Below are 23,681 nucleotides of genomic sequence, written 5' to 3'. Positions count from 1 at the left end.
ACAGAGTCTCACAGCAGCATTTCAGTTAACAACTAACAAACAAACATAAAACCACCGTCTATGCTCTGTAGCTACAGTAGCTGGATGGTAAAAACAACCGAAGAGGAAAAAAGTTTGAAAGAGAGAAAGAGAGGGAGAAAATGTGAGAAAATTCCAGTGGAAGTTCATCCCAGCTAGGCTGCCTCGCTTTGGCCCATGTAAAACGTTAAAAGTTAATGTCCCAACATTTCCAAAGGAGGAACCTCCATCGAGTAGTCCAGACCTAAATCCCCCCCCGAATCCTTCCCCACCCCTTAGTTTCAGACAGTAGTCGCCCTGCTGTACTGCAGTGCCAGGGGCGAGTACTCCTTGATGCGGACACACAGCTTGCCCCGGAGCCAGGGGTTCTGCAGCTCCAGGGGACAGAAGTCATCCTGGAGCCACTTCTCCCTGCCGTCCACCACCAGCACCAGTCCAAAGTGCTCCAGCTGCTCAGGGCTGTACAGACACTTCTCCCCCTCCGCTCCCCCTCCATTACTACTGCTACTGCTACCACTGAGGAGCCGGCGCGACACCGCGTTCATCTCCTGCACCACCAGCTGGACCATCTCCCTGGCCGACGTGCCTGGTGTCACCCGCAGCTGGGAGGGAGGGAGAGAGAGAGACAGAGAGATGAGGGGAGGGATAGAGAGTGGAAGAGAAAGAGGAACAGAGGCAATCAGATTAAGCAGAATGTGAATGGTCAAAAGGGGTTTCAATGTTACAACTGGGGCAGAGTTATGACAGTTTCATAATTGGATACCCAAATTAAAGAGTTACCCAAACATGAACAACAATTCATTAAACCCGGACATCCTCAAGCCAAGTTCCACATACCTTGACACTGGTTTCCTTGGGGAGCCCGGTTCGGTACTGCGGGTACACCCGGAGCGTGGCGTGCCAGCCTTTCCTGTGGGCACCGGGCGAGGGGGAACCTGAGAGCCTCTGGGTGCCGCTGTCCTCTGACAGGGTGCGGGCGGGGGGCTGGGGGTGCGTCAGGCATCGCTCAGCAGGGCAGCAGCGGTCCACAGAGGAGGGTCGGTGCCAGCGGCGATGGGGAGAGGAGGATGGTGAGGGTGAGTGTGCAGTATGACCACCAGAGGAAGAGGGGAATTCAAGACTACTGGTTCTCACACAGAAGGCCTGCCTCTTCTCCGTGATCCTCAGTAGTTCGATCTGCCTGCTGGGTAGGATGAAGTCGCTGTCGAAGAGCTCCATGGGACCCCCCCTGCCCCTCCGCCTCTCCCCACCGGGCCCCCCTCCGCTCAGCCGTTGTTCGCCGGTAGGGCCTGTCTGGGGCTCCGAGGCCTGGAGCACGTCTGGGGTGGAGTCTCTCAGCGCTCCTGTCCCTGAACCCCCTCCACCCCCTCCTCCCACACCGCCGCCGGAGGAGGAGAGGGGCGAGGGGGGCAGAAGGTCCAACTCGCGGGGGCTCTGGGCACGGCTAGAGTCATAGTCGCTGTCAGTGGTGAGGAAGACCTCAGAGGAACCCTCTTCATCTGAGAGACCGTGGAAGTCTACTGTGAGGGAGAAACAAAAAACACAATTATTCATCTTTAGGTCAACCACACACAATCATCCCCCTGTGGGTAAAACACACACAACCATTCACCTTTGTATAAGCCACACATACACAAACAATCACTTATTTTCTAGTAAAATGGACCGTACACCACAAGACTGTGTGATCAGGAGGAAAAAACCCTTGCACTGTCTATGCCCCCTATAAGATAGGTTCTCGGGGTCTTACCAGAGTGCTTGCGGCTGGGTTCGGGGGAGGGCATGGGTGAGGGAAGGTAGTCTGGCTGGGAGGAGGTGGAGCGGGGCGTGTCGGGCTCCGCGTCGCTGGAGAAGTGGATGATCCAGGCCAGGGAAATGGCCCCGGTGGGCTGCTTGTAGCGGGCATACTGCAGGGCGTCCATGATCCACCGCGCCTCCCGCCACACCTCCTCCATTTGCTGTAATAGGGGGAAACATGCAGGAAAAAAACATTGTTAACTTTTAATGCTCTTTCAAATGCAATATTGTTTACTTTTTGTGCTCTTTGAAACGCCATGTGCTACAAATGAGCTCCAGGTGGTCTTTAAGCTTCTTGCGTGATGCTTGCTTAGCTCTGATATGACTGTAGTTTCCATTATTATGGAGCAATTGGAGACTACATCCAGATCAGGATATCTAGGTTACGGTTAGCTCAGCTATGACTCCCACCTACCTGCATGTGCTCCTGGACCTGCTGGTGTTTCTGCTTGGCAGCGTGGAGCTCCGTCTCAGAGAAGGCCTCCCTCAGGGTCTGCTGGGACATGAGCGACTCCAGCTCCAGCAGGGCAGACACACGGCAGTACTGCCCTATGAAGCTGGGGCAGTAGGCATCAAAGTGAACTGTAGACGTGGACAGGATAGAAAAGGGCACAGGACAGACTTATTATCTAGATTTAAAAAAGACTAAATAGCTGATAGAAAAATACAAACACCTTTTCCACCTTTTTGACTACTGATAAGTGCACTTCAGATACGTTTCACTTTTTAATGCTTTTAATTGCTTTGGGTTTAGTGCACACTCTCCCAACAGTCTCAAGCATTAATTAATTTGAGTCAACTGCACAAACAATTTAAAGTCACAATAGGCCAATCAATCGGATGTCAACTGAATGACCATAGTTGAATAAATAACAGTAATTGGAAGACATAAGGAAATCCTACTAGACAGAGCAGTACTGACCCAGCTCAAAGATCTGCAGAGGCAGGGTGAGGAAGCCTGATCGGGGGGAATAGGGGTTGTTCTGGCCGGGGGCCGTACACACGTCGTCTGAGGGGGGCAGAAGTAGCAGGAAGGACACCTTGTCCCCAAATTCCAACACCTCCTGGGCGTAGATACGGAAGTCCTGCACCTGGGACAGCGGGGACAGCATACTGAGTCACAACTATGACATTGATGCCATGTAATGGATAGATGGATGGAAGGATGCTTAAAATGTATTCCAGCTACTGTAGAACTATAGGTTGTTGCTGTGGTCATCTTTGGGTGTTACTGTCATTGCTTCTGTTTTAGAAGGCTCAGGATCTACAAGCAACCCATTCCCATAAGAAGCCTTTGGAAGCGCTGGCATAACCGCATTCCACCCAACCTACAGTACATGTTTGCAGTGATGGATGGATGGACAGACGGATGGACGGATGGAATGGATGAGTTGATAGATGGATGGAATTCTGGGTGGATGGATGGCTGGGTGGATGGATGAGTGCTGACCTGGCTGACAGGGATGTTCATGTGGGCCATGAGGTCCTTGGCAGCGCTGCGTAGGTCCTGTAGGAGGCGGTGTGGAGCGCTCTGCACATCCTGGTCCATCTCCAGAGACTCCTCCAGAGAACTGAGGGCCTGCAGCCACTGCCACTCCTCCCTGTTACACACACACACGCAAACACACACAGTTACAATTATATTACAGACAATGGCTAGTATTTCAATAACAACACCATAACATGAAATCAATGAATTCACTGATAAACCCCAGTGGCTGGTATCCAGGTACTTCACCTAGACACATTACAGTTGTCTCGTATCTTAGCATGACAGAGGACGTTGGGTAGCTTCTGAGGCACCAGGGCTCTGATCTGGTCCACAGAGCTACACAGCTTCAGGTAGCCCAGGTACAGGCCTGGGGAGAGGAGCTTCCTGCTCCGTCTGTGGTACGCCAGCTTCTCCTGAAATAGACGATGGGAACCAGACGGGAAAGGCATGAGACAGCTGTTGTTGATGTCTGGGATGGCCTTTGAAATAGTTTATTTTGATGTCATTTATTTAGATGTTGTTGTTGCTTTGAGGGCTTTGAGGATCAGCTTGCTCCAGTCTGTGGTCTTTTGTCTTTTTTTAAAAGTTCATGTGAAATAATAACCGTACAATGCATTTCATATGTTTTCAATCATATAATTCGTTCATATTTGGCATCATAAGCTATATTTACAGTTTCTTTCTATCGCTTTGGTGCATTTTCACAATGCTTAGTACAAAATTGAAAACAGATCCTTAAAATGGCAGTTGCTTCAAAAACACAATTTCAGTTGACTAAGTATAACACACAAAATCATACAATCACTTTTTCACTAAACTTATTAATCAGAGTTTCATCTAGAAATACATGTTTCACATTGCAATACATGTTCATATGAAGTAATTGCTTTCACAATGCAATGATCACATCACTTTTGATATGATTGTCTTCACATTTGTTAAAATACATTTTACTATTACTAAAGCCAACTGCTCTTAATTGATAATTGTTTGGTAAACCTATCGATTTTAAATTCTGAGAACTACTTAATGAAAATGTATGTTTGTAAAGTACAGTGCATTCGGAAAGTATTCAGACCCCTTGGCTTTTTCCACATTTTGTTACGTTACAGCCTTAGTCTTAAATTGATTAAATTGTATTTTTCCCTCATCAATCTACACACTATACCCCATAGTGACAAAGCATTTTTTTTTATGTTTGCAAATGTATTAAATAGTAAAAACTGAAACACATTTACATAAGTATTCAGACCCTTTACTCAGTACTTTGTTGAATCACCTTTGGCAGCGATTACAGCTTTGAGTCTTTGGTATGACGCTACACGTTTGGCACACCTTTATTTGGGGAGTTTCTCCCATTCTTCTCTGAAGATCCTCTCAAGCTCTGTCAGGTTGGATGGGGAGCGTCGCTGCACAGCTATTTATCTATTTTCAGGTCTCTCCAGATATGTGCGATCGGGTTCAAGTCCAGGCTCTGGGTGGGCCAGACTTGTCCCAAAGCCACTCCTGTGTTGTCCTGGCTGTGTGCTTAGGGTCATTGTCCTATTGGAAGGTAAACTTTCGCCCCAGACTGAGGTCCTGAATGCTCTGGAGCAGGTTTTCATCAAGGATATCTCTGTACTTTCTCTGTGCTCCATTCATCTTTCCCTCGATCCTGACTAGTCTCCCAGTCCTTGTCGCTGAAAAACATCCCCACAGCATGATGCTGACACCACCATGCTTCACTGTAGGGATGCCAGGTGCCAGGTTTCCTCCATATGTGATGCTTGTCATTCAGGCAAAAGAGTTCAATCTTGGTTTTATCAGACCAGAGAATCACTTGGTCTAAGTCCTTTAGGTGCCTTTTGGCAAACTCCAAGCGGGCTGTCATGTGCCTTTTACTGAGGAGTGGCTTCCGTCTGGCCACTCTACCATAAAGGCCTGATTGGTGGAGTGCTGCAGAGATGGTTGTCCTTCTGGAAGGTTCTCCCATCTCCACAGAGGAACTCTGGAGCTCTGTCAGAGTGACCAATGGGTTCTTGGTCACCACCCTGACCAAGGCCCATCTCCCCCTATTGATCAGTTTGGCCGGGCAGCCAGCTCTAGGAAGTGTCTTGGTGGTTCCAAACTTCTTCCATATGATAATGATGGAGGCCACTGTGTTCTTGGGGACCTTCAACGCTGCAGATTTTTTTTGGTACCCTTCCCCAGATCTGTATCTCGACACAATCCTGTCTCGGAGCTCTACGGACAATTCCTTCAACCTCATGGCTTGGTTTTTGCTCTGACATGCACTGTCGACTGTTGGACCTTATGTAGACAGGTGTGTGTGTGTGTGCCTTTACAAATCATTTCCAATCGAATTGAATTTACCACAGGTGGACTCCAATCAAGTTGTAGAAACGTCTCAAGGATGATCAATGGAAACAGGATGTAGCTACTGTAAGCTCAATTTCAAGTCTCATAGTAAAGGGTCTGAATACTTATAGAAATAAGGTATTTCTGTATTTTATTTGTAATACATTTACAAAAATGGGAGTATTGTGTGTAGATTGATGAGGAAAATGTTTTATTTAATCCATTTTAGAATTAGGCTGTAACATAACAAAATGTGGAGAAAGTCAAGGGGTCTGAATACTTTAAAATTGCGCTGTATGTCTGAAAGACTCTTATTTAAATGAATGGTGTTTCAGGGAATTTGAGCATACAGGAGATTACAGGAGCTGTTTTGCTGGCATGGATCCATTGGACCTGATGTCTGCTGTGACTAAATGTCTGGACTAGCTTGATAGCTTGATAGACTACTTAGATACAAGTGACATGCACATTGGCATGACAGGCAGCAGATTGCCGTGTGTACAATTAAAATAAACACATACAATGTGGTGAAGGGTAAATATAGGGAACTGTTGTGGTTACATTGTGGTTTTGGTTTGGTATGAATGCAGCCTTAGCCTCTTTTAAACATGCTAATTTGTACGCTGTTCAAATGAATACCTAAAGCTTGCGTAATTTTCTTCAGATTCAAACTCAATCCAATTAGCTATTTCAAATGACTTCACCTTATTCTCTGGGGATTCTGTAATGTTTAAGGAAAAGGGTCTCGGTGTCACTAACGTTACATTGCTAAGCTCTAAACGCCAGAGGTTGTAGTGGGTTGGGACATACGTGGAGGGTGATGAGCAGCGTGTCCAGGGCCGTGGGCTCCTCGGGGGACGAGATGGACTTGCGTTGAAGCTGAAGCTTACACAGATGTGTCCACTTCACCCCGTCCAGACTGGGACACACGTTCATGTCCCTCAGCAACACCAGCAGAGCGTTGCCATGCTTGTCTTTGATTGGCTCAAAATAAACCTGACCCAGGTCCTGAGTTCCCAGCATTCCCTGCAAAAACATCCCCAAAAAGACCTTTTCAAAGACACATGGTTTTGACCAGAATGGTTTCAACTAACATTTGATGGTTCTGACCAATATTTGATCAATATGTCATGGTTTTAGAGAGGAGTTATGTTTTTTTAATCAAGATTTTATGGTTTTGACCATGTTATCAGTGGTAACTAGTAATAAATGACCATGAGTGGTTATAAGGGTGTTACTAACATTTACAGTTAAAGTCATTTAGCAGACCCTTTTATCCAGAGCGATTTACAGGAGCAATTCGGGTGAAGTGCCTTGCTCAATGGAACATCAGCAGATTATTTACCTTGTCGGCATGGGGATTCAAACCGGTGACCTTTCGGTTACTGGCTTAACGCTCTTAACCGCTAGGATATCTCCCTGCCATTTAAGGTGTTATGTATTAAGGTGTTATGTCATGTTTATAACAGTATTGATGGGTAAGGACGTACCTGTAGTTGGGATACGGCCTGCAGCATCTTGAGGCGTGTCTGGAGGGTGCAGGAGCAGGAAGACTGGGAGGGGCTGAGACACTGCTGCAGCCACGGAATCTCCTCCCATAGGTAGGACACCTGGGGATGGAGAAACATACAAGCATTTAGGATAAAATGGTAATTGCGCAGCAATAATCAATTCTTGTTTATTTCTTTAGGACTCATTAAAGCAAGCAACTCTGAGTACCACGTTGTTAGCATGTTAGCAATTTTGTAGAATTCTTTGAAGTACTGTAAGTCCCAGAATGTACCAACCGTTACCACCTAAAATGCGAATGGTTAGGTATGGAACTAGTCTGTATGTTACCTTAGTGAACCATAGGAAGTCCTGCATCAGTGAGCTGGAGTAGGAGTCATCTATCTCTACGATAGGGATCTGGTCCTCAGGCGTCACAAGTACGTTGTCATCTCGGTAGAATATAGACGTCAAGTAGAGACCTCTGGAGGACCAAAGAGACAAATCAGAGTCAGTTAGTTGGTCTCCTTGAACTATTCATTCTCACAATAGCCTATACGTAGAACGGCATTTGAGATTATATTTTGTGGCATTCGTAGCATTTATACAGTACCAGTCAAAAGTTTGGACACACCTACTCATTCAAGGGTTTTTCTTTATTTCTACATTGTAGAATAATAGTGAAGACATCAACATAATGAAATAACACATATTGAATCCTGTAGTAACCAAAAAGTGTTAAACAAATCAAAATATATTTTTGATTTTAGATTGTTCAAAGTAGCCACCCTTTGCCTTGATGACAGCTTTGCACACACTTGTCATTCTCTCAACCAGCTTCCCTGGAATGCTTTCCCAACAGTCTTGAAGGAGTTCCCACATATGCTGAGCACTTGTTGACTGCTTTTCCTTCACTCTGCGGTCCAACTCATCCCAAACCATCTCAATTGGGTTGAGGTCGGGTGATTGTGGAGGCCAGGTCATGTGATGCAGCACTCCATCACTCTCCTTCTTGTTCAAATAGCCCTTACACATCCTGGAGGTGTGTTGGGTCATTGTCCTGTTGAAAAACAAATGATAGTCCCACTAAGCGCAAACCAGATGGGATGGTGTATCGATGCAGAATGATGTGGTAGCCATGCTGGTTAAGTGTGCCTTGAATTGTAAATAAATCACAGACAGTGTCACCAGCAAAGCATCCCCACACCATCACACCTCCTCCTCCATGCATCCCGGTGGGACCATACATGCAGAGATCCTCTGTTCACCTACTTTGCGTCTCACAAAGACACGACGGTTGAAACCTAAAATCTCAAATTTGTACTCATCAGACCAAAGGACAGATTTCCACCAGTCTAATGTCCATTGCTCCTGTTTCTTGGCCCAAGCAAGTCTCTTCTTCTTATTGTTGTCCTTTAGTAGGGGTTCATTTGAAGAAATTTGACCATGAAGGCCTGATTCACGCAGTCTCCTCTGAACAGCTGATGTTCAGATGTGTCTGTTACTTGAACTCTGTGAAGCATTTATTTGGGCTGCAATTTCTGAGGCTGGTAACTCTAACGAACGTATCCTCTGCAGCAGAGGTAACTCTGGGTCTTCCTTTCCTGTGGTGGTCCTCATGAGAGCCAGTTTTATCATAGCGCTTGATGGTACTTCAAAGAATTCTACAAAATTCCTTTCCTGAGGATGGCTCACCTCTCACAGTTCTGGGTGACTTTAACCTCCCCACGTCTACCTTTTACTCATTCCTCTCTGCCTCCTTCTTTCCACTCCTCTCCTCTTTTGACCTCACGCTCTCACCTTCCCCCCCTACTCACAAGGCAGGCAATACGCTTGACCTCATCTTTACTAGATGCTGTTCTTCCACTAATCTCATTGCAACTCCCATCCAAGTCTCCCACCACTACCTTGTATCCTTTTCCCTCTCGCTCTCCTCCAACACTTCTCACTCTGCCCCTACTCGGATGGTATTGCGCCGTCGCAACCTTCGCTCTCTCTCTCCCGCTACACTCTCCTCTTCCATCCTATCATCTCTTCCCTCTGCTCAAACCTTCTCCAACCTATCTCCTGATTCTGCCTCCTCAACCCTCCTCTCCTCCTTTTCTGCATCCTTTGACTCTCTATGTCCCCTATCCTCCAGGCCGGCTCGGTCCTCCCCTCCTGCTCCGTGGCTCGACGACTCATTGCGAGCTCACAGAACAGGGCTCCGGGCAGCCGAGCGGAAATGGAGGAAAACTCGCCTCCCTGCAGACCTGGCATCCTTTCACTCCCTCCTCTCTACATTTTCCTCTTCTGTTTCTGCTGCTAAAGCCACTTTCTACCACTCTAAATTCCAAGCATCTGCCTCTAACCGTAGGAAGCTCTTTGCCACCTTCTCCTCCCTCCTGAATCCTCCTCCCCCTCCCCCTCCTCCCTCTCTGCGGATGACTTCGTCAACCATTTTGAAAGGAAGGTCGACGACATCCGATCCTCGTTTGTTAAGTCAAACAACACCGCTGGTCCTGCTCACACTGCCCTACCCTGTGCTTTCAACTCTTTCTCCACCCTCTCTCCAGATGAAATCTCGCGTCTTGTGATGGCCGGCCGCCAAACAACCTGCCCACTTGACCCTATCCCCTCCTCTCTTTTCCAGACCATTTCCGGAGACCTTCTCCCTTACCTCACCTCGCTCATCAACTCATCCTTGACCGCTGGCTATGTCTCTTCCGTCTTCAAGAGAGCGAGAGTTGCACCCCTTCTGAAAAAACCTACACTCGATCTCTCCGATGTCAACAACTACAGACCAGTATCCCTTCTTTCTTTTCTCTCCAAAACTCTTGAACGTGCCGTCCTTGGCCAGCTCTCTTGCTATCTCTCTCAGAATGACCTTCTTGATCCAAATCAGTCAGGTTTCAAGACTGGTCATTCAACTGAGACTGCTCTTCTCTGTGTCACGGAGGCTCTCCGTACTGCTAAAGCTAACTCTCTCTCCTCTGCTCTCATCCTTCTAGACCTATCTGCTGCCTTTGATACTGTGAACCACCAGATCCTCCTCTCCACCCTATCCGAGTTGGGCATCTCCGGCGCGGCCCACGCTTGGATTGCGTCCTACCTGACAGGTCGCTCCTACCAGGTGGCGTGGCGAGAATCTGTCTCCGCACCATGTGCTCTCACCACTGGTGTCCCCCAGGGCTCTGTTCTAGGCCCTCTCCTATTCTCGCTATACACCAAGTCACTTGGCTCTGTCATATCCTCACATGGTCTCTCCTATCATTGCTATGCAGACGACACTCAATTAATCTTCTCCTTTCCCCCTTCTGATGGCGAATCGCATCTCTGCATGTCTGGCAGACATATCAGTGTGGATGACGGATCACCACCTCAAGCTGAACCTCGGCAAGACGGAGCTGCTTTTCCTCCGGGGGAAGGACTGTCCGTTCCATGATCTCGCCATCACGGTTGACAACTCCATTGTGTCCTCCTCCCAGAGTGGTAAGAACCTTGGCGTGACCCTGGACAACACCCTGTCGTTCTCCACTAACATCAAGGCGGTGACCCGATCCTGTAGGTTCATGCTCTACAACATTCGCAGAGTACGACCCTGCCTCACACAGGAAGCGGCGCAGGTCCTAATCCAGGCACTTGTCATCTCCCGTCTGGATTACTGCAACTCGCTGTTGGCTGGGCTCCCTGCCTGTGCCATTAAATCCCTACAACTCATCCAGAACGCCACAGCCGTCTGGTGTTCAACCTTCCCAAGTTCTCTCACGTCACCCCGCTCCTCTGCTCTCTCCACTGGCTTCCAGTTGAAGCTCACATCCGCTACAAGACCATGGTGCTTGCCTACGGAACCGTGAGGGGAACGGCACCTCCGTACCTTCAGGCTCTGATCAGTCCCTACACCCAAACGAGGGCACTGCGCTCATTCACCGCTGGCCTGCTGGCCCCCCTACCTCTGCGGAAGCACAGTTCCCGCTCAGCCCAGTCAAAACTGTTCGCTGCTCTGGCACCCCAATGGTGGAACAAGCTCCCTCACGACGCCAGGACAGCGGAGTCAATCATTGAGGGTGCCCATGGTAATGAGCGTGCAAGCAGTTGCTCCCGACGCCACTTGCATCCAGCATCCACCGAGAGGCTCTTGCTGCCAAGGGGAATGCCTGACAGCTTGAAAGACGTTTTGCGCACTACAGTGAAAATGGTTAACTTTGTTAAAGGAAGGCCCCTGAACTCTCGTGTATTTTCTGCACTATGCAATGTTATGAACAGGCCCCCATTAACATTGACAGGGCTGTAGTGGAGTGGTTCGAGAGTTTTCACATCACCAACGAACTATCATGGTCCAAACATACCAAACATACCAAAACAGTCGTGAAGAGGGCACGACAAAACCTTTTCCCCCTCAGGAGACTGAAAAGATTTGGCATGGGTCCCCAGAGCCTCAAGTTTCTACAGCTGCACCATCGAGAGCATTCTGACCGGTTGCATCACCGCCTGGTATGGGAACTGCTCGGCATCTGACCGTAAGGCGCTACAGAGGGTACTGCGTACGGCCCAGTACATCACTGGGGCCAAACTTCCTGCCATCCAGGACCTATATAATAGGCAGTGTCAGAGGAAAGCCCATAAAATTGTCAGAGACTCTAGTCACCCAAGTTATAGACTGTTTTCTCTGCTACCGCACGGCAAGCAGTACCAGAGCGCCAAGTCTAGGACCAAAAGGCTCCTCAACAGCTTCTACCCCAAAGTCATAAGACTGCTGAACAATTGATAAAATTGCAACCGGACAATTTACATTGACCCCCCTCCCCCTTTGTACACTGCTGCTACTCCCTGTTTGTTTGTTACTTATGCATAGTCACTTCGCCCCCACCTACATATACAGATTACCTCAACTAGCACACTGACTCGGTACCGGTGCCCCTGTATATAGCCTCGTTATTGTTAACCTGTTAGGGCTAGGGGGCAGTATTGACACGGCTGGATAAAAAACGTACCCGATTTAATCTGGTTACTACTCCTGCCCAGTAACTAGAATATGCATATAATTATTGGCTTTGGATAGAAAACACCCTAAAGTTTCTAAAACTGTTTGAATGGTGTCTGTGAGTATAACAGAACTCATATGGCAGGCCAAAACCTGAGAAGATTCCATGCAGGATGTGGCCTGTCTGACAAGGTGTGTTTTATCTTGGCTCTTTTTATTGAAGACTGAGGATCTTTGCAATAACGTGACACTTCCTACGGCTCCCATAGGCTCTCAGAGCCCGGGAAAAAGCTGAATGATATCGAGGCAGGCTCTGGCTGAAACACTTTATCGCGTTTGGATAGTGGCTGGTCAGAGTACTGTGGGCTTAGGCGCGTGCCCGAGTCGACCGAATGCTTATTTTCTTTCCTCTGTTTACCTAAATGCAGATTCCCGGTCGGAATATTATCGCTTTTTTACGAGAAAAATGGCATAAAAATGGATTTTAAACAGCGGTTGACATGCTTCGAAGTACGGTAATGGAATATTTAGAAATGTTTTGTCACGAATTGCGCCATGCTCGTCACCCTTATTTACCCTTTCGGATAGTGTCTTGAACGCACAAACAAAACGCCGCTGTTTGGATATAACTATGGATTATTTTGAACCAAACCAACATTTGTTATTGAAGTAGAAGTCCTGGGAGTGCATTCTGACGAAGACAGCAAAGGTAATAACATTTTTCTTATAGTAAATCTGACTTTGGTGAGTGCTACATTTGCTGGGTGTCTAAATAGCTAGCCCTGTGATGCCGGGCTATCTACTGAGAATATTGCAAAATGTGCTTTCACCGAAAAGCTATTTTAAAATCGGACATATCGAGTGCATAGAGGAGTTCTGTATCTATAATTCTTAAAATAATTGTTATGCTTTTTGTTAACGTTTATCGTGAGTAATTTAGTAAATTCACCGGCAGTGTTCGGTGGGAATGCTAGTCACATGCTAGTCACATGCTAATGTAAAAAGCTGGTTTTTGATATAAATATGAACTTGATTGAACAAAACATGCATGTATTGTATAACATAATGTCCTAGGGTTGTCATCTGATGAAGATCATCAAAGGTTAGTGCTGCATTTAGCTGTGGTTTGGGTTTATGTGACATTATATGCTAGCTTGAAAAATGGGTGTCTGATTATTTCTGGCTGGGTACTCTGCTGACATAATCTAATGTTTTGCTTTCATTGTAAAGCCTTTTTGAAATTGGACAGTGTGGTTAGATTAACGAGAGTCTTGTCTTTAAAATGGTGTAAAATAGTCATATGTTTGAAAAATTGAAGTTTTAGCATTTTTTAGGTATTTGAATATCGCGCCACGGTATTACACTGGCTGTTGAGTAGGTGGGACGCAAGCGTCCCACCTAGCCCATAGAAGTTAAGAAGGAAATAAATTCCACAAATCATCTTTTAACAAAGCACCACTGTTAATTGAAATGCATTCCAGGTGACTACCTCATGAAGCTGGTTGAGAGAATGCCAAGAGTGTGCAAAGCCGTCATCAAGGCAAAGAGTGGCTATTTTGAAAAATCTAAAAAATAAAATATATTTGATTTGTTTAACACTATTTTGGTTACTACATGATTCCATATATGTTATATCATAGTTTTGATGTCTTCACTATTATTATAGAATGTAGAAAATAGTACAAATAAAGAAAAACCTTTAAATGAGTAGGTGTATCCAAACTTTTGACTGGTGCTGTAGGTGTGAAAATAAATAATCTCATGAAAGTGAAGATGGAAGGCAGTAGATATAAGAAGGTGTAAAAATGCTTAAATACCGTTTCAAGCTTTTGACAAATTTGCTGGTAGGTTGGAAGAGGTGGCGCAGGCTTTTGGATACGGAATGTTTCCTCACGTGTGGAGGGGCTTTGCACTGCTCTGAAAGGATGAGATGGTCAAGACAGTGATTAATAGAACTACTGCACCAAGCCAAAGACACAGTAAGAATTTACAGTAAGAATTTTCTTTGGTGCATCACTGTTAGGAATGGATATTGCATCCTGTGTCCCACAGCTTAGGTGTATGCACAGTAGTGTAGTGGAATGTGTCGGTAATCTCATGTGTTCTATTCAGGTTAGGTCAGTTGACACATTCACACACACTCTGAAGCAGACTATAGGGCCAGAGGAAACCAGCCATTCTAAGTGCAGTCACAAAGGAGGGCTGGGTGTGTGTGTGTGTGTTTACCTGGACAGACAGGAGGTGTCAGAGCCTGCCGTATATAGATATAGAGACCTAAAAAGACGTACTGGGGGGACGGAGGGTGGGGCAGGGGGTTACAGGAGGAGGAGGTGGAGGGGTGAACCCTTCGTCTTTCACTGACAGGGAGGTCAGTTCTCTCTGAGGGGACATGTTTATTTTTAGTGGGCCTGGGGGGGGGCAAGTGAGATAATGTGCTTTACAATTCATTAGAACCTGCGGGGTCCCCCCCTACACAGAAGCCCTGAGGCAATCTCACTCCGGCTCAGGCCACTTAAGTCAATAAATCCCCTATTCAGGAGAAATGAACACATTTTATTTTCATGAGACGAGTCGTGGTGGAATAACAAGAAAACGAGCTGCAGTTCACCTCGCCCCCCCTTTCCAACAGCCCTCTTACCGCCCTGACACTGAGTAAGACAGACAGGTATAGCCGTCCGCTGGGGTGCCTGTGTTAGTCAAGGCCCCTTTCACAGTTGAATTAATAGTGTTTGGAGAAGGGGGGTGCGGGTGGGCAGTTTTGGGGGGGGGGGGGAGCAGACAGGGGTCCCGGAGGCCTGTAGGGGGACCAGGCTGCAGCCAGTCAGTGTTAATTTATAGCCCTCAAACTAGAGTCAAGGCTCCGTCTCTACAAGAACAACAAACATGACCTGGGACAGACGACCTCAGCTACCGTGCGTGAACTGGAAAAGCCTGGCCAGGAGACTGAATGCTGACTATTATATAGATTATTACTGATGACTATACATGACATGCTACATACATTATATCATTATGCGTATATAGTAGGCATAGTATACGCTGCTACTCCCCTGATTACTATATGTGACATGTTACGTCATTATGCTATGTATATACAGTAGGTATATACGGTTATACATAGTAATAGTTTACTATACAGTATATGCATATACTATATATCCTACCATTTCGATATAGGGCTGAGCTGACTGACTAACTGTTTTATTTTTTTATTTTACCCCTTTTTCTCCCCAATTTCGTGGTATCCAATTGGTAGTAGTAGTTACAGTCTTGTCTCATCGCTGCAACTCCTGTACGGACTCGGGAGAGGCGAAGATCGAGAGCCATGCGTCCTCCGAAACACAACCCAACCAAGCCGCACTGCTTCTTGACACAATGCACATCCAACCCGGAAGCCAGCCGCACCAATGTGTCGGAGGAAACACCGTAGACCTAGCGACCGTGTCTGTGTGCACTGAGCCCGGCCCGCCACAGGAGTCGCTAGTGCGCGATGAGACAAGGATATCCCTGCCGGCCAAACCCTCCCTAACCCGGGCGACGCTGGGCCAATTGGTCGCCCCATGAGCCTCCCGGTCGCGGCCGGCTGCGGCAGAGCCTGGACTCGAACCCAGAGTCTCTGGTGGCACCTTAGACCACTGCGCCACCCGGGAGGCCCACTGACTGACTGTTTTGTTGTGAAACTGGATTCACAACCACCAGAGAAAATCTTCTATGTTATCAGGCCTTCAATTATCGAGCCAATTTACTGTAAGAGGTATTTTGGAAACAAAAGCAAAAGGAGCCATTGAACAAGAAGCATACCCAAAGCACAGTGAAGCATTGAGTGAGATCCCCAAGATCTATTTGCCTTTGAATATGCTCCCACTCCAAGTGAGAGACCAAGGAACATTATTCAGTTAGGGGAAACGGCTTACTTATGAAAAGATGGGGGTTCATTTCAGTGTGGCACAAAGTGTTCAGGACTCAAGTTTCCCTTAACCACAGACCTAGGATCAGATTACTACAGCCCCAGTCTAACCTTCACATTAAGGAGGATTCAGAACGGTCTGATCCTGTATAAGTAGTAGAGATGACTTATGCTACATGTCGAGATAGCCGAGAAGAGAAGATGGGGAAGACTCTTTATACCGTGGCACACACAGTGGCGATGCGTCTCTTTAATCTGTCCCAGTAGCTGGTCTAGCGCCTCCTTCTGTCCCCGCTGGCGAGGTGCGCGGCCGTCAATCTCCCTCCAACCTGCAGATACATACAGAAACAATGAACAATAAATACAAATGTGGTGCCACCTGGGGTGCCACCTACAGCCATTGTGCCCTTGAGCAAGGCACACACACTGCAAACTGTGCCAGTGAACTATCAATATCATAAACCTGCATTACATGGAAATACTGGGGGGAAAAAAACATGGTGTGTGTCAGTGCCACCTCAGTGTGAGAAAGCTGTGGTTGGCTAAGAAGGAGAGAGGGAGAGACAGCTCCAGTGTGTGCTGCCGCTGCCACTTGGAGCGAGCCGACTGAGAGCACTCAGTGTGTGCAGACCTGTCCCTCCCTCTCCCCCCTATACATACGCGCACACACGGCGACTGAGAGATGCAGGAGTGCAACACGCCACACGCCTCACCCCGCCCACATACTGCACACACACACACACACACACACACACACACACACACACACACACACACACACACACACACACACACACACACACACACACACACACACACACACACACACACACATCGCCTACAGTACACAAACACACTGTACACCCCCCTACATAGACAGACACACTACACATCTCTCCCTCAGTCCCACTGTATACACAAGGGGTAAACAGTTTAGTATAGACTCTCCCTCTAGATAGAGAGAGTGTGGCAGCAGTGGCCCGCGGAGGAGTAGAAAAGGAAGGAGGGAGGACGATGTGCTGGTGATAAGACGGCAGCAACAGCGGCGTCTTGGTTATCCCCCGTGGGCCCCTGGAGGCTGGGTGAAACACCGTGAGCTCTATTCCCGGAAAGGTTCCTGTCCTGACTGGACAACTAGCCTCTTTAATGGCCCCGGCGGAGAGAGAGGTCCTCGTATAAGGGCCCCACTGTTGGGCCTTTACGGCCCCAGCTCTCACAGACATGCAAATATTTCCAGTGGTAGCCCAAATGGAAAACACAAACACGCAACCATCGAAATTAGCTCGGAGGGAGGGGAGAGAGGGGGGGAGGAGGTGGTTGGGGGGAGAGAGAGGGAAAGCCCAGGCTGACTCTCTCTCCCTCACTTTCTCTCTCTCTCTTTCTCTCTCATATATACAGGGAGAGATACAGACATGCTCTACACACTACACAGACTTGCACAGGCAAATTCATACACACATTGGTATGTTCGTATGTGTTTACACCTTTTTACACAAGGCCAGAAACACACAAACATGCTTAAAATGAACACCCACAAACAAGTGCAGACAAGCAAATATGTAGGTGACATACACAATAACACACACATATTGAACGTGTTCTAAACGCAGGAGTACACACTGTCTATTCTGCTGTCATACACTGCAGTTTCCTTTCGCTCTCTCTCCCACCATGGACATTCAGTTTGGTCAGGTGTTGAAAGGAAAAGTCAACAGCAGTTGACGCACTTTGAGGTTTTTATGCACAAGCTCTAAAACTCATCCCACACCACGATGTCGGGAATCCCACTCGGAATGTGGAAACGACTGAGGGTCGGGTACATCTCAATAATCTAATTTGGCTTCCTCTCCTTGTGTCCTCACTGGGAGAGCGAGAGAGATGGGAGGAAGAGAGAGATCGAGAGTGATCGAAAGATCAAGCGATCGAGAGAGTGAGAAAGAGACAGGGAGAGACAGGAAGAGAGACAGCCTTTGAAAGACAGAGGGAAGGAGAGAAAGAGAGAGAAGGAGAGAGGCAGAGGTGTTCTGACCATTCATCTCCTCAGCTGTTGAATTGGATGACTTCACACCACCCATTGGCTGATCTCATTAGTCCAAACACACAGCTAAGGTTACACACACTGACGTCCGGCATTAGACGAGGGTCCGGCACCCTGCTTCTGGCCAGGGGGGGTCTAGCTGCCAACCACCAACCTCCTAACCACCCAATACCATGGACGTTGGTAAGAGGGAGTTAAGCATTGCTGAAATGACGTTGGCGTTGGAAATTCGGCTCAGACGACACGCTTGATGCGGGTTTAATGAGAACAGCCCAATGCACGCACGAACCGACACACAGATGAGGGGATAGAGAGGTGGACTTACTGGAAGGGGAGGCGCAGGATGGGGTGGAGTTCTGGGCAGGACCCCATCCCTTCATGTTGAAGGCAGACACCTGGAAATAGTAATATTCTCCCTGTCACAGAACAGCACAAAGAGATGGCATTAGCACAATGCACTATGAAATAAATGAAACAAAATAAATGAAATATTATTATTATTAAAGGGTCTTTTGAATTATTTGCGATAAAGTGTCTCTAATTGTGATGCAGTTGACAAATTATGTATTGTCTTTCATAGCATATACATTGGGTGGTAATGTTTGTCCCTGCATGTCCTCATACTGTCTGTGTGTGTGTGGGCGGCATGGCGACAGAGCCTAGAGGACCTATATGCACCGGGGGATTTCTCCTGCACAATAATGTCCCCGGAGCGTCTGTCTGTCTATGTGCCCGTCTAAAATGAAAATCATAAATCAGGTTATGTATTGTTTGCGTGTGTGTGTCTGGCTGAGCTCCCTTATGCAATGACGGGAGCTGCGATTTTAAACAATGAAATGTGTTTGAGCAGTTTATTTTACAGAGCTCTAACTCTTTCTGCCTTAATTTAAATGTGTGTGCGTGTTACGTGTGTGCGAGTGTGTGTTTATAGAGTGTGTGCTCAGATGACTAGTGACTAGAAAGGAAACAGAATTTTTGGAGTACAGAAAGTATCACATGATAAAAGGCCTTAACAATGTGACATCTAACCGAGTGGCTCAGACACATATGTGATTCCTATCATGGCCCTTCATGTGGAATAGTGGCCTTCTAAATGTTTTTATCGGTCAAAGCTACCAGCTGTTGGAAAGCTAACTGTTGTGTTTTTGTGTGTTGCTTTCTCACCCGTAAATGGGGAAAGTGTAGCTGTATGCCATCACTGGCGGCCTTTATAAGGCCTGAGGTGGAAGCATTGGAAATGTGCTTTTCAGACACATGGGAAAGTGTCGATCTGACTGAGACATGGTGACATTTTGACATTCTGATTGAGCATCACTCTGATGTGATGGACCTGTGTGTGTGTGTGTGTGTGTGTGTGTGTGTGTGTGTGTGTGTGTGTGTGTGTGTGTGTGTGTGTGTGTGTGTGTGTGTTTGCCTCTCTAGCTGAGGTATTTAACTTGGATGTAAGATTTGATGGAAATGAAATTATTCATTGATAGCTGGGGGAGAAAAACATCAGGGCTTTGGAATAGCCCTGTGTTGTGTTCAGTAGGGAAAAAAGTGAATAAAATAGGTATGCCAGCAGCATAGCACCCTGCATCCCACTGCTGGCTTGCTTCTGAAGCTAAGCAGGGTTGTCCTTGGATGGAAGACCAGATGCTACTGGAAGTGGTGTTGGAGGGCCAGTAGGAGGCACTGTTTCCTCTCCCCCCCAAAAAAAGAAATATATATCCCAGGATAGTGATTGGGGACATTGCCCTGTGTAGGGTGCTGTCTTTTGGATGGGACGTTAAACGGGTGTCCTGACTCTCTGTGGTCACTAAAGATCACATGGCACTTATCGTAAGAGTAGGGGTGTTAACCCTGGCTAAATTCCCCATCTGGCCCTTATACCATCACAGTTACCTAACCATCCCTAGCTTACAATTGGCTCATTCATCCTCCTCTCCCCTGTAACTATTCCCCAAGTCGTTGCTGTAAATGAGAATGTGTTCTCTGTCAACTTACCTGGTTAAATAAAACGGTGCTATCTAAACTTGTCCAATTAGAGTGTAGAATGCTGTTTTTTTTGTTGCAAAGCGTTTTGGTACGGCGTGCCCTACTGAACATGAATATATACTCACGCGTGTGAGGTCAGTAATGTTGCACTGCAGTAGACTGGTGTCCTCTACTAGCACCTCACCCAACAGAGGACTGAGGGAAGGGGAACTGCTCCAACTCACTGTGGAGCGCACACACACAGTTACATTAGTGCATTTCATACCTACTTTCCTCCCAATCTCTATAGAATAATAAACAGGACTTCATGTCTTATTAGTAAGCATTGCAAGTAGCATGTAACGGGTGCTGACCTTTGTACTTGGTGACTACCGCAGAGTTGACACTGAGAGGCTCCTGGAAGTCCACCCTCAGACTGGAGCTGCTACTGACAGACAGACGGACAGAGCTGGGAACATCCGGAGGGCCTGTGGACGGACAAACATCTTGATATTATCTGGTATTGCTTGCTTTTTAGGGCTTCAACACTGTTATTCAGTGAGTCAGTGAGAGTCAATCAGGGCTGACAAAAAGTCTGAAATGTTAGTGGTTTGATAGAATATGTCACATACCCAGCAGTCATCTACATTGATATCGCACTTTACAATCATTCATCGGTCGACTTGCAGTAACACAGCTACATACAGTGTTCAATCACTCAAAGACGTCTTTTTTTCTTTATTCATAATCCTAACATGCACCTTCCTCTATCTGAAGAATTTCACTACTGTGTTTGAGTGCCTGAGAAAAGCCTACAAAATGTGTCTGGTCATAAAAGCATGGAGTATGTAAAGTAATGAAGAACTCCTCTATGCATCAAAGTCCAGATTGAGTAGGGTGTAAAGGGGCTGTCTGTCTACCTACCACCACGCGTGTCAAGAAATGCCTATAAAAAGTTAAAGAGGGAACATAGACGCACTACACACACACCCCAGACGTGCGCACACACACACAAACACACGCACGCACACATAGGCCTACTCACACATGCATGTGCTCACACATATAAGCATGAACACACACACACACACCCCGCTCTGTCCCAGCCATCACAACGTGGAACCTATTAACAGCTCAGCCCAGACAGAATGCCACCAAAAAAAAAAGAACCAAAAAAATGGAAATCAAGGCGACGCTGGAAAGATCTGGGCCCCAACTGTACTTCAAGTGGAGCCTATCACATGATCTCTGGCTCCAAAATATCTAACACACACACACACACACACACACACACACACACACACACACACACACACACACACACACACACACACACACACACACACACACACACACACACACACACACACACACACACACACACAGCATATTTTACAATTAAGTGGCACAAAGTAGTGTGTGTATAATGTGTGTTATGGCGTGTGTGTCCGTGTGTGTCCGGGTGTGTGTGTGTGTGTGTGTGTGTCTACTGACTGGCATGCTCAAAGCCCGTCTGCATGCGTCTGAAGAGCCGGTGCCTCCACTCCCAGGCCTTGAGTTGCCTCTCATGGTCCGACGCCTCCCGCTCCCCGGGGAACTCACTCCGCACCTGGGCCTGCAAGTCCCCCACACGCTGCTCGGCCTCACGGACCAACGTGGCCAGGTGCACCGCACGGCCCTCCAGGCTCACAACTGCAGGGCACAAACACACACAGTTGTAATTTGGATTACACACTAAGGCAACGATCGACACATTACCAGCCGTGCTCTTGGAAATAATAGCATCACTTGGGCGAATAAAGGATCGTGCAGGTATCCTTTCATTCTAAGAAAACCTCCCCCTCTTTTCCCATAATCCACTGGTAAAACCCTCAAGCCTTTTTAATGTCTCTGTTTGTCAGAGGCACTAACGCAAATTCCTCATTAAATCCCATTTAACTGCGCAGTCACTCTTTAAGGGTGACATCATTCAGAGTTAAAATGACAGAGAAAATGGGGTCATGAAACTAAGTGTGGACAGGCGGGGTTTGGTTCCTCTGTGGTGCAGGGATTTCAAGGGGACACCCAAAATGATGAGAAAACGGTTTTGTCGGTGCTGTAAGACAGAGGTATAACTACGTTATTATAGATCCCCCTGTCTTACTACGTAGCTCAGTCTCCCTGAACTTCAACGTGTCACTGTGTCTCACTTAACTGTGTTCATGCATGCCTCAGTATGTATCTCTGTGTTTCGTTATATTTCTTGTACCATCTGAGCCACAGGGGACGACCGCTATGAGTCTAGATGGTGTCTATGAATGCCTATGTCTGTCTCCCTATGTCTGTGTCTGAGACAGTATGTCTACAGTATGTCTCAGTATGTCTCTGTCTCAGGGAGCCGCAGACAGACTCTGTGAAGTCTCCTGCAGCAGAATCAATGGCTTTTCGGAGCTTTCGTTCAAAGCCTAACGAAAGCACTGCATTGTCTTTGATCTCAATTCTCCTCAGATGGAGTCTGATTAGAACGCTCTTATAAAAACGCCGACGCGGTATCCTGGTTGGGGTTTGACGGGAGAACCCTTTATTTCTCTCCTCCCTCCCTATTTCTCGTTCCCTCTCTTTTTTTCTTCATGTGTTGTTTGGGCTCCGGAGAGCAATCAAAGAGCAAACTTCAGTAAACACCACTTTCCATTCAAGTGTTTTCAATTTGGTGATACCTTTATAAAATGTCTGGATAGGTTCTGGAAAGGGAGCGCAAACACAAATAGTCTGGGAGCGCTCGGCGAGGCCTAATCATTAGCAGAGGGTGAGACGGTGGAGGCTGCTAGATCACAGGCGGCAGAACCTTATGGAGATGACTAATATTGCATCATAATGCCATAACGACGCCTCCTTTAGCGCCCCTATGTTTTTCGTCTGTCACTCTTTCTTCTCTCGCTGCCAGACTGAGAGACAACAACAGTCAACTTTGACATGCTCTGTAGTGTAGGAGCACGCTGTTGTTCGGTGCGTCGTGAGAGGTTGGCTGTTCTGCTTACTGTGACAGCTGCTCTGGTTGCCGTGGCAGCGGGCGCGGTTTCCATGACGACGGCCGCGCTTGCCGGAGTGAGGATTAAGTTACTTTTAGACGCTGATCTAAAGTCAGTTTTGCATTCGAAGAGTTAGGATTTGGGGAGGGTAAGCTGATCCTAGATCTGTACCTAAAGGCCCTATTCATACTGTGGTACATGAGGATGGAGCATGCTCCATATTTTCTTCAATAAACAACTGTTATGATGCTATAAGCTAAGGAGCAGGCGTGCAAGTGGGCTAGACAGAAAGTCAGACAGAACGAATACAGCTAGTCTGCCAGTCAGCCAGCAAGCCAGCCAACCAGCCAGCCAGAACAGGTACCCACAGTGGGGGCTTTCCTTGGCTCCGGCGCGGAGCAGCAGCCTGGCCATGGGTACGTTGTTGGTCATGACTGCGATGTCCAGGGGCAGCAGGCCCTCACTGTTAGGGGTGTTGAGGTCCAGCTCCTCCGTACTGTACTGGGACAGGAGTAACTGCACCAGGTCCATCTCTTGGTGCTCCACCGCCTCGAACAGCGCCTCGTTACTCTGGAACTAACACACATCAACACATGTTTAATGAGGTGTTAGGGGCTTGTGTTGTGTCTGTATTGAGTCTGTGTTGTGTCTGTGATGAGTCTGTATCTTGCATGTGT

General features: G+C 47.3%; 1 protein-coding gene across 2 annotated transcripts in view; it reads right to left on the bottom strand.

The window, feature by feature from the left end:
- Positions 1–279: 279 nt before the first annotated feature.
- The window catches only part of ankfn1b (ankyrin repeat and fibronectin type III domain containing 1b), a 296,743-nt gene continuing 273,341 nt past the window's right edge, over positions 280–23,681 (bottom strand). For both annotated transcript variants that reach the window (XM_014158873.2, XM_014158871.2), the window contains 17 exons: positions 23,373–23,580; positions 21,491–21,688; positions 20,371–20,484; positions 20,143–20,240; positions 18,366–18,456; positions 16,224–16,331; positions 13,913–14,012; positions 7,484–7,616; positions 7,135–7,254; positions 6,455–6,670; positions 3,554–3,720; positions 3,266–3,416; positions 2,738–2,906; positions 2,231–2,397; positions 1,769–1,976; positions 856–1,538; positions 280–620 (listed from right to left, as the gene is read on the bottom strand). In XM_014158873.2, coding sequence (XP_014014348.2) covers positions 300–620; positions 856–1,538; positions 1,769–1,976; positions 2,231–2,397; positions 2,738–2,906; positions 3,266–3,416; positions 3,554–3,720; positions 6,455–6,670; positions 7,135–7,254; positions 7,484–7,616; positions 13,913–14,012; positions 16,224–16,331; positions 18,366–18,456; positions 20,143–20,240; positions 20,371–20,484; positions 21,491–21,688; positions 23,373–23,580 — 3,252 coding nt within the window. In that variant the 3' untranslated portion in view covers positions 280–299. The remainder of the gene's footprint in view (positions 621–855; positions 1,539–1,768; positions 1,977–2,230; positions 2,398–2,737; positions 2,907–3,265; positions 3,417–3,553; positions 3,721–6,454; positions 6,671–7,134; positions 7,255–7,483; positions 7,617–13,912; positions 14,013–16,223; positions 16,332–18,365; positions 18,457–20,142; positions 20,241–20,370; positions 20,485–21,490; positions 21,689–23,372; positions 23,581–23,681) is intronic.

The sequence above is a fragment of the Salmo salar genome, chromosome ssa19 (genome assembly GCF_905237065.1).
Source record: "Salmo salar chromosome ssa19, Ssal_v3.1, whole genome shotgun sequence".
Classification (NCBI taxonomy): domain Eukaryota; kingdom Metazoa; phylum Chordata; class Actinopteri; order Salmoniformes; family Salmonidae; genus Salmo; species Salmo salar.
This window is presented reverse-complemented; position numbering and strand designations above follow the sequence as displayed.